We start from the raw sequence: 14,256 nt of genomic DNA on the forward strand, positions 1-14,256 counted from the left end.
TGAAAATGCTGAACGCAAAACAAGTTTTTTTTGGTGGTTTTCATGTAGATACGTTAAATGAAGTTTGAACCATAATAAAGGCTTTGTTTAATCAAATCGGAAGTTTATCCGTAAAAATATGAAAGCTCCGCTAGTTAAAAATAAAATTATGGCCAATGTTATTATTCTGTAGTATTTTAACTATAGTTTATGTGTATTTTAAGCACATAACATACACATAAACTATACGTAAAATATAATAAACAATATTCGTAGAAAAAGCCAATCATAGCGTAAGAACTTGCCTGAAAATAAGTAATGAAATAAAGATATTCGTATTTATCTATTAATAACCATTCAAATGACGCATGTATTATGCATGGCACTCGCTGAGCAGTGGTCGCCGCCCCCACTCGCTGCAGTGCGCGCTAACGCCGACAGTACTGCTTACACTTGGTAATTGCCTGCTTTACATTCCTTTATATTCATATTTGTTACATTTTATAAGTCCTTCTCCACTTTATTGATTCTAAAACTACGATAAAAATATTTTTAAAGACGATTTCTAGTTCTGACGGTTCGTATTGAAAGTTTTAAGGTACGAGTATAATAACCAAGTGATACTATGACTATTGAGGAACCTTTTAAAGATATATTTTTATACAAGTCTCACATTTTTGCGCGGATTGTATGTTGGACACAAATTTATTATAAACTAGAGATTAGATTCCAGTGCCCACCGGCAGGCTTTGACAGACTTCAGTAAGAAAATTTGACTTTGTGACAATAATGTGCGTTCTAGGCTGCTACTGAGAATGTAGTGGATTTAGATAAAATCCAATGACAAATCACTGTATTTTAGTTTTGATTATTATTTTACAAAACTTTGATTTGGCTCTGCAATGTCTCTCGGTCAAGTAGATATTGTCATTATCATCGCCATAAAATTTACTAAACGGTTGCAAATCAAAAATTTACTATTCATAATCACCGTGTACATCATTTCATTCATTTTCATTTCATTCATCAACGATTGTAATGCTTAATTGTACGAAAATAGGTAAAAGAGTTCAACGAAGATCTCGAAAAACATATTCATTTCATACCACCTTACTTTTAGGTTCATACTATGCGATGTCAGTGAGATGAAGCAACATACGGTTAACTAAAGGAAGCACTAAATTAACAAACCGTCTCGTTGCAAAGTAATTTAAGATAAACATTTTAAAATGTAAGTTTGTAATGGACGCGGCTAAGTATTCCCGGCAGAGCACAACTTGTGTGAACACATCGCAGTGACAAATTGTTATTTGTAAGTGCATAACAAATTGTGGAATAAATACCAAACTTAAAAATATTTTTACTTACTTTACCTTAGAAAGTTATTTATATTAAATACAACAAAATGCTTTCTGGTACAGAAACCGAACCGAAAAGTTAAAACGCTTGGCTAATTTAAACTAAGGGAGATCTTGTAATAAACTATTTATATTAACAATTGCATTAATTTCAATATCCAATAAAGCTATTTAAGTTAACTGCGGTAAATAAGATCCTCGAGCTTTAATAAATTTAAGTGTTTGTGACGGTATTCGACATCTATATTTTAGTTAAAAAAAATATTAACCTCGCAAACTGACTTCCTATAATAATTAAATATATTCTTTTAGCAACACTTCAATATTATTTTTTTAATATAGTACTTGAAAAATATTTTTAAATATTATGCACCTAGTATACTCCTATTACGTCGATAGACAAGCAACATGTTTATTTTATAATTTTTTTTTCTTTAAAATTGTCATTAAACCTGAGAGAAGTAGCCCAAACATTAAAAATCTTTTATAGTATTCCCTGAAACCGCAAAACGAACCGTATTTATTTACCGAATTAATTATACGTTCAAGAGGGATTTCCTTCGTTGAACGTATGGCTTGTGTATAATTTTCATTAGTGTAGGTAAAAACTGAAACTTGTCACTAAATAAAAGATGCTTTTTAAAAGGAATTTTACGTAAAATAAATAAATTTTGAATGTGAATTTGAATTTAATTCAGACATCGTCATTTAGTTTTACAAGTCAGTTTTCTTTTATTTTTCATTAGTTTAACTATTTTGAAAGTTTTTACTAACTTGTGTTAAATAATAATTATGAAATCAAAAAATCACTTTTATTCGTTAAATTTCCAATTATTGTGACATTAATATTACTTTTCATAGTTTTGTTAGTAACTTTGCCAGAACTTTATAAAAGTTTTTCTCCATTAAATAACAAATCACTATAGTGGCTTTTTTTAAATTTCCTTTGCTTTAGTTAGTTGTCACTTGCCACTAAGTAGTACTTACGTGCAGTAGTCGCGACGGTCGGCGCGGCGTGTCCGGGACGCGACGGGTCCGCGCGCGAAGCTTAAAGTGCGCGGCGGCGGGCCGGACGCGCGCTTTTAAGCGCCGCCCACAGACACTACTATGGTCCAGACACGGCATTGCGTGGGAACTATACATTCAAAAACTTTGTTATTTTGTAAATTAGTATGAACTACTACCAGAAAAATATTAAAAAATAATGTCATTCAAGATTTTTCAAAATTCTTCCCCTAAATTCAATTGTACTCAAAGCGATTAAAAAAGGGCTTAAACGGGTTGAAGTTTTTTATAAAAATTGTTTATGTTTTGAGTTATATTTTTGAAAAATGATTAGTGTACTGTATATGTGTAATTATGTATAAAACTTACGAGAAGAGAATTAAATAGGGATTGAAAGTTTACGTCGATTTTCACGCGGACGAAGTCGCGGGCTTCTGGTAATATAAATAAATCATTTAAATAAATTAAAAAGTAGTAATTTTTAATATATTTGGTTATAATTTTTATTATTGTATTGTATATTGATGATTGAATATACGAGTAATTTGTGACATTTATGATATTTTAGCAATATCGATTTATTAATTTAATATTCTTAAGATTCAGATTTCCGGCTACTGTAAATAATGACGACGACAACGAAGCAACTATTAAAACCATAAAAAATCCTCTATCACATATACTCGTAACAATGAATATACTTTGTCACGGAAAAATACTAATTTTCAAAATGTACTCTCAAGTTGTATTTCAACAAGAGATACAGGGGTTATAGAGCATGGATTTTACAAGTAAAATATACTTATTATTAGATTAAAAAATATCGAACTGCCATTTCTCTACAACGAGTAAGTCTGCGGCCCGCCCTACAGACCACGATTTGCACGGATTTGAGGCTCCGTGTCGTGCGAGCGAGAGGCGCCGCCCGCCCAGCGCGCCGTCCCGCTCGCTCGCTAACTTCGCATCAAGTTATTAAAGTTGCAATCAGTTGATTATGCCGTTGTTTTTAACACTTCACGAGAGGTTCGAGGCTTTTTAATTACATACGTGGGTTTACGAGTATGTGTGCGTAATTGGGTACTACAACGATGCGCGGACAAGCGGCCGCTGATTGTGGAGTAACTTGCGCACTCTGTACTCTATTGAGTACGTCTAACATTCATCGCATTTTTTAATAACATTGCTGACATCGTAATATCTATTAATGTTTAAAGTTTATTATTGAACCTATGTTAAGATTGTGTTAATTAATCAAAGCCACGAAATCAGTCCATGTAACCTGCACTCTTTGCCGAGGAACTTCACTCCAGTATCCCTACGTGACAACCAGCTCCCACAAAGTGATAGCATCAAGTACTTGGGCATGTACCTGGATAGAAGGTTTACTTAGAAAAAAACTTATCCAAACCAAGAGGGATGGGATCTACCATCGATATAGGGGGTTGTATTATGATCATCGTCATTATCAACCCATATTCGGCTCACTGATGAGCATGAGTTTCTCAGAATGGGAGGGGAATACTAAATGATGCCTAGTTAAACTTGCTTCTGCCTCCGAGCAACTTTGCTGGAGTGGTATGATTGCCGGGGTACACACATCACACGAGGTTGGAGACCATAGCTTCATTGCCGGACTCAGGGCAGCCTTGTACCACACGTTTCTTATCAGTTCCACCAAAAAAAGCGATTTAAAAACTTAGGAAGCCTTCCTTAGTTTTTAAAACGTCGCCCAGACCTCAATAGCGGTCACGGTTAAAATAAGAGCCGGATTTTAACATCGCAAGCTCATAGATTCATAAGTAATTACTAGTATTATCTGTTGAATTATTTGTCGTATCCACTTGTAAGTCAATACGACTAGTTGGAGGGGCACGAAAATATTGGAAACACTTATAGAATATTATGGCAAATGATTTTTCAAAAATACCGCAGCTTCCACTATGAATCCAATCGTGAAGGCTATGAAAGGGTTCCAAGTAATATCAGCAGTATTTACATTTTCTCCATCGAACCTTCATACCTTTTGTATGAAAAAATAACAAAAGTATCGTAAGTTCCACATGATCAAGTATTCCAATTGAGACAATACGAGAATCTATTGCGATACAAAAGCGCCTAACCTCAGGAGGGTATCGACGCTTTTTGCTACATCATGTGAATGTATCCCATTCATTATTCTGTCTCGGATATACCGGGTAATACTTGCGCCGTAGCGCTGCTACAGCTAGAAACGAACCCAAAAGTAGCGGGTTCCATTACCGTCACAGAATAACAAAACTTGAATTCTCAGTTTACGTTAACGTTTGTAGATTCTTAATTTGCTTTTGCATCTTTTTCATGTGCCTATATTAACCTGCTTTTTTGTTATTATTTATTAACTAAATAAATGATAAAAATTAAAAAAAAAAATTAAATCATGTAATACAAAAATGGCACCCTTATTTAATTTAATTATTAAGTACTTGTATGCCAAAATAAACACAAAACATGCAGATACCGATAAGTGGCACAAGTATGCTTTTCTGGCTGAAAGTTACAATAATTTATTCTTTTTGCCGTGGAGGCCATGGAATCGTAGTGCCAAAAAAATCTCCGATTCATTACACCGCGGCTAGTTGTCTCGACCGATGACACAAGATCTGACTCAAAGAATCAACCTGGCTCTCAGCACAAGTATTAGCATAAATTAGCTTGTATAATGAAAGAAAAATACACAACGAAAAAACATGACTGTTACAATAACATTGGACAGTTAATATAATGTAATAATTCAGTTTAAGCAGACTTGACTAGGATGTTCTCTTGTTTTGAAGGTCACCAAATCACGTGACAGAAAATGAACCAAAAGAGCCACCACGTTTAGTCATTCAGAAGCAAATGCATTATGGTCAGTGCAGTCAAGTTATGATTACACGATATTAGTTCTACACGACAGCGTAGTGTGGCCTACATTACACCACAGATGCCTAAATTGGGAGCACCGTTGTTACCTGTGCAATAATAGATTATTTCGGAAAAGGTTCTACAGTGGTCCGAGTGATGAAAACCTCCATTGAGATCAGCCCACGCCACAGCCAGTGATATATTAGTGTATCTACCTACTCGTAACTATCACTCAGTACTTCGGAAAATGTGGTTGAGCCGAAATAATTCTTATAAAAGCTTAACAGAAATCTATCCAGTCTATCTGGTAGCTAGTTCTTCAACTTTGACAATTTTAAAATCCTGTTTGATAAATAAAATTATTTTTATATTTGATTTTCTGTTGTTTTGTGATTGTATGCTGATATGACATATGAGGACTTATAGGCAATTTATGAATGTTGGATAGCAGTTTATCGGTCGGTATATTTCTTATTTATGAAGCGACTAGCTAAGCCCCGCGGTTCTGCCCTGTTCCTGAAAGAAAAAATAGAAATTAGCCGAGCTATCTAAAATCTATGTATAGATTTTTCACATCTTGTCTTGAATATTGAATGGTGTAATTCATTCATAGATTTATAAAATAATAATAATGGATAACCATACGTAAAGTATGCTCATAAGTACTATAAATAAGTTTAATTAAAAATTTTTAAATTAAGTTAATTTTTATTATCAACTAGCTACCACTACGAAAGAGTATCCCTAAGATTTACGAGACAAGCACTAAATAATGAGAGTTATAACACCTTCAAAGCGCGAGTGAACGAGCGTCCTAAGCAAGCACGTTCTACCTTAGAGTTGATGTTCTGTGATACCTCATATAGAGCCTACAGTGGACAAACAATTATTCAGCCTCATTTTATGAACGCTTAAAATTTGTCAGCCTCATAAAATGAGGTGTGGCTATTGCAAGCTCGAGTACATACTGGTGCGTTTTATAAAAAACGACACAGTGTACGGACTTCAGAACAATATACGCAATGCGAATCTCATACTGTAGCAGGTGTTTCCAATAATTTTAGCTGACCATTAATATACTATTATAAAGGTTTACTATAGAACCCAAGTATCCTCCGTACTATAGGAGAAAGTCCCAGCACAGCACAGTTTCTCTAAGTAAGTAGCTATTAGTAAGTGGTAAATATAAACAGCCGTGATAGCCCAGTGGATATGACCTCTGCCTCCGATTCCGGAGGGTGTGGGTTCGAATCCGGTCCGGGGTATGCACCTCCAACTTTTCAGTTGTGTGCATTTTAAGAAATTAAATATCACTTGTCTCAAACGGTGAAGGAAAAACATCGTGAGTCTGCCAATTCGCATTTAGCCAGCGTGGTGGACTATTGGCCTAACCCCTCTAATTCTAAAAGGAGACTCGAGCTCAGCAGTGAGCTGAATATGGGTTGATAATGATGAAATATAAACAAAAAATTGTATGCTATGTCCATCAACCCGAAGGGTAAGTGCTAAGTGTCAAGTGCCTGTAACCTCTCTGACAACCATACCCTACAGACGAAACCTAGCAATGCTGCTTGGCGGCAGAAATAAGTATCGTGTTAGACCCTGGACAAGCTCTGTCAGTAATAGTTCTACTATTACTACTACTAATCACGAAAAATCTACTTTATGATGAGGATACAAAAGTTTTTCAGGAATTTTGTATGTAAATTGTATATTGTTGAGTCAACATTTGATGATGATTTCCTGATATTTCATCATTTGATGATAATAAATCTGCGGTAGAGTGAACCGTGCACTGTTGTGTAAACAAAATGATCTGCGTGTTATCTTAAACATAACATGCATATATATATACACGACGGTAACCAAAAAGTTAAGCTTCAGTATTCTGTGGAGTATGGCACTCGAAACTCAAATAACTACTTGATCGGAGAAAACATCGCCTGAAGCAACTACAACCAAGTACTTCATAATAAATTACTGTTCAAAGATTTTGACAATCTACTACTAGCTGTTTGCCCCGCAATTTCTCCCTAGTGCGAGGTCATTTATGTAGGAATATCGGAATAAAAAGTAGCCGTAGTACTTCGTAGAAAATCAATAAACCGCGGTTTTAGTACAAACCCAAGCCCAAGTATTTTTTTTATTCTTTTACAAGTTAGCCCTTGACTACAATCCCACCTGATGGTAAGTGATAATGCAGTCTAAGATGGAAGCGGGCTAACTTGTTAGGAGGAGGATGAAAATCCACAGTCCTTTCAGTTTCTACTCGGCATTGTATCGGAACGCCAAATTGCTTGGCGGTACGTCTTTGCTGCTAGGGTGACAATTAAGAAAACTTCAATCGGCCCAGCTGGGGATCGAACCCAGGACCTCCGTCTTGTAAATCCACCGCGCATACCACTGCGCCACGGAGGCCGTCAATATATGTATATGTAAGCTATCGTGCTTGTCTCGTCAGTATACCTTACAATCACGATATGAGCTTGAAGGAATAAAGGCTGCGCCTGTGCTCATGCACTAATTTGATCATACTATACATGGCTGGAGGTGAAATTATGCGCCACAGCTGAAATTCATTATTATTATAAAATGTGACCTGTCAACCAAGTGTTGTATAAGTGTACGAACATGACGTCATACTGGTATCTGAAGACGGATGTCTTCCTCGTCTGTAGCAGTAATGACGTGTCAGCGCAGGTCGCGCGACAAACGAGTGCGCTTTGTTCGCCGGACAATGCTGCTGTGGTACCTACTTTTCTAGATTCTGAGACTTGTATTTTATACACGATAGTTGACGAAAGAACCACCTAACCTTAAGTGGAAGTACACGTATGCCATTTGAGTGGTAGTATAATCCTTTTCATGAAAGAAGTCATCCAGACGCGGCACTAATGTCTTAAATAGTAATGGTGGTCTTATTGTCATTTGTGTAAGGCGCTGTCAATTTTAGTTCAGGTTTTAGCCGCGAGACTTCTTTCATGAAAAGGACTCCCGTTCTTTGTGACAAAAATCATCCCGAAAGTATTACTATTATGCTTATTTTGCCATTCCGTTACTGTGTTCCGGTTTGAAGACACCACTCTGGCGGACTCTGCTGAGGCCCCATTATGGATCATACAGCAAATACGGAAAGAGAATTTTTTCAAGAGTCGTCGCTAATTTTACAGGCTCATGAGACTTAACAAACTATGTGTCAGCTGACAACAGTAGGACGCCATGTTGTAGGAGGACGAGTTACACTCGTTCACATGGCTTGTGTTGGTGGTGGTGGTAGTGGTGAATAGTTGATTTCATGAAATACAACCAGTAATAAATCATCGCACTATTTATACTTAATGTTATAAATGCGAAAGTAAGACTGTTTGTCTGTCTGTCTGTCTGTTACTTTTTCACTGGTAAACGGCTGAATCGATCAAGATGAATTTTAGTATAATGGTAAATGGGACCTTGGAGCAAAACATAGGGTACTTTTTGACTCTAAAGTTAAAATAGAAGGGGTGAGTGAGATAGGTTGAGGTACAGTTTTAAAAATTTGTTCATAAATCATAAAAATACAAAATATAATATGATTCAAGATTTTTTTAATTCAACCCCTAAAGTGTCGAAATAGGGGTTGAAAGTTTACATTGATTTCCATGCGGACAAAGTCGCGGGCATCCGCTAGTATTACTTAATAATAATATTTTCTAAAGACTAATAATATATTAATTGGACATCAGCTGCGCAACTTCTATATAAAATACATTACGATTTTTCTGAAACATGCCCAAATATTTTTAAATTGAAATAACGTAGAGTTATATTTTCGTAGCGACTCATGTTGATACATAACAGTCGTACTATATAAATAATGTTTATTTTTTTATTTATATCGCTAACGAGCGAAAAAGATACAACAGATTCGTGTAAACTACACACGCATGGCTAAAATATTGAACCTCTTGTGGGGTCTATTTCTTCGCTACAATCCTTTAGCACGTGTGAGTAGGCTTCCAAGGTAAAGGTACAGGACTTTACTGAAGCGTTCAATGTATATTTTATTTCAAACAATGATAAAATAACAATTATTGAACCATGAATACTGAAACTACCAGAAAGGGCGAATTGATTACTTTATTATGATGATGATAAAAATGAAATAGGGCACGACTACTGTATCATCATCATCATCATCATCATCATCAGCTAGTGGACGATTGGCTAGACTTAGGTCCCCAGTTAAAACTTCAAAACATTACTGTCTTGAGCCGGCATACAGTGACTAACTGCAATCCATTGAATGTCTTCGGTCCACCTATTACGGGGTCGACTAACTGCGATGTCCGGTGCGGTGTCGCCATTCTATTAACTTTGCTGACGGCTTTGACGGCCGCGTGGCGCAGTGGATAGTGACCCTGCTTTCTGCATCCACGGAAAATATTTGTGTGATGAGCATGAGTGTTTTCCAGTGTCTGTGTGCATTTATACATTATATAAGTATTTATATGTAGTATATAAATGTACATGAATATTATAATATCAACTATCTTAGTACCCATAACACAAGCTACTCTGTATGCTTACTTTGGGGCTAGATAGTGATGTGTATTGTTTAAGTATATTTTTTTTTTTTTATTTTGCTGCATGAAATCGTGTGTGCTAATTATTATTAATATTACTGTCTGCCTGCTACGTTTTACTGATCAAATATTAAAAAAGTGTTTATTGCAAACCAAGATATTTCCTCTGTTTTCCGTCTTCTGACTATGTTTTGATTTTTTTTATTACCAGTAAATCTTGAAAACACTTTTTATCAAGTTCAAAAAGTTTATATTAGAGCATACGGCAAGAAGTGATTAGTAGACGATATAAAATGTAGACGTGCGCCGACACTGACCATTAATGCACCCGTATGGTCCATTGTGGCCAGAGATAGACTAAACATAATTTATCGTAGTTGTACTTTTCAGAGTTGTGTTGGAAAAAGAAAAAAGCGAACAATAATTTATATCCTGATATTACCTGAGAAACGAGACTAAGCAGGTGCAGCCGCGGGAAACAACTAATCTGTGTTTATAAGATATATGCAAAGTTATAAAGGTTAAATAATAAGTTCTTAAGTTTAGGCTTAGCAAAATCTTTTATGTGGGTACTTCCATTGATAAAGTGTTCAGTCTAATTGGAAAATACACCGTAGAAAATATTTTAATCTTATTAATTTTAAGTGCTATTTAAATAGGTGTTTTATTTTTGGTTCAAATGTTGAATTTTAAATAATAATTTAATAAAATTGAAGTTGTCGATTGGCATTTATCTACTCAGATCAAGAGATCGTGCTCATCGGCCGGCGCGTTATTTGCTTAAGCTCATAACTGCGATGAATTTAAATTAATTGCAACAACTTTTGCGTCCATCATACACGTGGACGGACTAACACCATGCACGCAAAAGTTGATGCAATGCACTGAAGTGAGGGTTCCGTGGAGATGTTCAATATTAAATAGAAAACGATTTTCTGAGGATGCCCGCACACGATCAATATAATTTTAACACAATTTCGATACTTCCCTACATATTGTCAATAACTCAACTCAGTCAGCAGACTAACTTTTTATCTATGACATATACGAAATTGAGATTCTATGTAACAAATGTCATCCGGTACTTGCTGGTGGATATCATACAGTCAGTAGATGACATTTCTCAATTGATTTGATGTTTACTTTAATAGATTGATAAAAAAAGACCAAAATAGTGAATAGGCCAGCTGGTTCTCTTACAAATTACGTTACCAATGATGAAACAAAATACCATACAGAACAACGAAGTGGTTTTCTAGCATGCTAGGTAGTATTTTTATGAGCTTGTGTTCATATTATTATTTTCTAGTGTTCTTGTGACGCTCCACCATTTGCATTATTTATATTCCAAATTCCCGCCTCGAATTAAACATGTTAATTGTTAAGCGGAGTTGTTACAATTTTTCCCTGCGAGCGAGCCTGCCGCAAATTGAATTATAACTTTTAATGAAACATTAAGCAGCGAATCGACTTTGAAGTAACGTTTTACTTTTAAGTATATAATCGGTATACACTTTAAAAGCCATAATTACTTTGTTTTAAGGTGTATAAAGTATGCTTGAAATATGTAGGACTCGATTTGACTCTAAAGAGATTTCAATGGTAATTAGTACTATCACCCTAAGCCCGCCAACCTGCATTAGAGTAGCGCGTGGGTCTAAGCTCCATATCCACTCTCCTATAAAGAGGGTGGTCTGATCCTATAATATGTCATTCAAATAGACTGATTGTTATGATAAAAAAGCACTTACAGGCGCTTTTAATGCGCTATTTCTTGAAAAACGAATTTTTGTATCTTTTGTACTAAAAATACAGATCACTTAAAATCTTAATTTGCTCCGTAACCCTTGCGGAATACATCTCGTGAAGCGAAGTGAAAAGGTTGCGTGGAGTGAACCTTGGCAATTGGACTCAACCCACGCAGATCTCAATTGGGCTCAGATATAAGAGAAGATGTGTACTATGATATCAGATTATTGTTTTTAACGGTTAATACTCCTCGTCTCGAAGAACAGCTAAGTTATCGATTCTGGTCTTTATCATTAGCAAACAAATAGGCATATCATAATATAATGATGATGACAAGTAGACTTGATAGTCTCTCAATATACACATTAAATTATTTAATTAAAAATAAATGAGACGAGGCAAGGCATCACAAATCGTTGTCGGGGTCACTATCATCAGCGCGTGCTGGCGTCGCCTGCGCCGCCTGTCTGCCGTTCATCATCTGCATCAGGTCCGCCTTCTGCATCGTCACCCGCACCAGGTCCCGCAGTATCTTCCTGATGTCCTCGTCTTGGGAGATCAAACTCTTGATAGTTTCTCTCGTAAATCCTGGGTAACCTTAAACACATTTTTTGTAGTAACTAGGAGTTAAAGTCAACAAAACAAGCCCTAGCCCTGGAACCAAAAAAAATTATAGGATGACATTCGTTATCGATAGTTCACGTGATCAACTTTTCGATGCGATATGTCAGTCTCATACGTTCTTTATAATCTGGCAAGTTTATTGATAACACTCCCATGACATGCGGGCGACGGGCGGAAAGACTGCATGGGTGTGAAACCGTTTGTCGGTTTTTTGTCAAACAGTCGTGGGATTTTCATTCATCGCTACACGCCGCGCGCAACATCGGGAGTGTTACGAAAGAAGTTACCAACCTATAGTTTTCGAAGTGTTACATTTTGTTGAAAGAGAATAGATGTGTAACTTGGCCACAAGCTCTGATAATAAGGAGATATCCATTATCATATTGAGCAAAACTTCACCGGGCACTTTGCGGGACGTGCAAGGAATACATGTTACAATGCCTTGGTGCTCGTTAACGGCATCCTGATCAACTTGTGTGATCTAATTGTACCGGCAGCTAGACTTTTCAGACTGAAACTCGGCCATTTGTGTTGGCGTTGGCTTCCCACTTGACATCTAGCCAATACGCTTATCAATAATGATTAATCAGAATATTTTCCCAACTACCTGTAACTCTCCTGGCAGGTAGAAGAGGTTGCATTGGAAACGGGAACTTTTGCTTCTTCCTCCTCTCTCGAGGCGGCAGCATGTCAGGCTGCAGCGGGCTGCCGGCCTGCCTGCCCAGCGGCATCTGGTGCAGCGTTCCCAACAGTATTGTAATAATATTGAAGGAGATACTTTTTGTAGTACGCAAATTTCTTTTGGTGCTTGTGTATAGCTAATAAAATATATTTTCAGTAACCGTATATAGTTTTTATGACATGTATTTTTAAGCTATTGAATAGCTTTTGTGGGCTTTGAGTGCGGCGACCGAATCAAGAAATTTCGTAACGGAAATAAACCTAACACCCCCCACTCCGACCGGTACAGCGGTGCGACGTTGAAATCCGTACATCGTCTAACGTCGTTCCAGTTTGTCACACTACGGCACGGTATTTGTGTGTGCGACTAGACGTATGCACGTAAACTAGCTGCTAACTGCTCATAACTGATTCTATCTCTTTCAGACACAATGCTATGTGAGACAGCGTGCTTTTTAGTCTCGTCCAATGAGAATGATGAATGAGAATCCTATGCAATAGTTATGCAAGAATGCGTAAAGAACTTCAACAACCTATTGTCCTAACCTGATGGCTATCGACGCACTGGTTGCCGCAGCACATGGTGCAGCACATCTTGCACTCCTGCTGCGCTGGCGGCGGCTGGCTCTTCGCCAGCGGCACCAGCGGCACCAGCGGCACCAGCGGCGCGCGCTGCTTGTGGTTACAGTCCTTGTAGTACAGGATGTTCTCTATGCTCTCCGACGATCGGTCTTTGTTCTTCTTCTTGCTGAAACTTCCTGTTACGTGGATGATAATGATGATCTGTAAGAAAATTTAGACGAAGATGTTTTCACGGTAAAGTAAAGTACTATTTCATTGTAAAACCTATATATACGAAATCTACCTATGTACGAGTACATGTACAAAATTGGTCTTCCAGTCTGTGAAACAGATTGGAGGATTGATAGCTTCAAATTGCGACAGTTTGTTGAGATGGCACAGAAGCTGTTAAAATATTAACTTAATTTTGCCTAATCAAATAAAAAACCACACAACACAAGGTAAGTGAATCTCTTACTCACCACTTCTACCACTCTCATGACGTCCACCTCACTTGTCAAATGAGTGCAACGTTACACTTCCTGAACCTTATCGTACCTGTACGTCATTGCTTGTGAAAACATCACTGTATTTACTAAACACACTCGCAGCACGTGATGTAGCTCCTACTAGTTGTATTAGTGTAACAACTACAGATTGTACTGTAATACGTCTTTGTGTTTATAAAATTCTCTAATTATTTTGAGATATGCTGGTAGCTGTAACAAAAGGATGACTTTGAGCCAAAGCATGACTATTGGTCGAACATGTAACCATTTAGTAGTTGCAGAGATTAGCGTAACAAGAGAAACAGACAAAAACTTTAAGTAATCTATTATTGTGCCTTTATCACC

At 36.8% G+C, this 14,256-nt stretch overlaps 2 protein-coding genes across 2 annotated transcripts in view; both read right to left on the bottom strand.

Annotated features, from left to right (window-relative positions):
• The window catches only part of LOC112043575 (neuropeptide CCHamide-2), a 31,065-nt gene extending 28,614 nt beyond the window's left edge, over positions 1-2,451 (bottom strand). The window contains exon 1 of the mRNA XM_024079053.2: positions 2,325-2,451. The gene's annotated coding sequence lies outside the window, so the exon portion shown is untranslated. The remainder of the gene's footprint in view (positions 1-2,324) is intronic.
• Positions 2,452-11,895: 9,444 nt separating this feature from the next.
• LOC112043573 (uncharacterized) lies at positions 11,896-13,902 on the bottom strand. Its single transcript, XM_052883993.1, has 4 exons — positions 13,885-13,902; positions 13,388-13,624; positions 12,768-12,978; positions 11,896-12,133 (listed from the first exon to the last, which is right to left on the bottom strand). The coding sequence occupies exons 1-4, from the start codon at positions 13,900-13,902 to the stop codon at positions 11,943-11,945; spliced, it is 657 nt and encodes a 218-aa protein (XP_052739953.1). The 3' UTR covers positions 11,896-11,942.
• Between the last annotated feature and the right edge of the window lie 354 nt (positions 13,903-14,256).

Source organism: Bicyclus anynana, chromosome 10 (genome assembly GCF_947172395.1).
Source record: "Bicyclus anynana chromosome 10, ilBicAnyn1.1, whole genome shotgun sequence".
Lineage (NCBI taxonomy): Eukaryota > Metazoa > Arthropoda > Insecta > Lepidoptera > Nymphalidae > Bicyclus > Bicyclus anynana.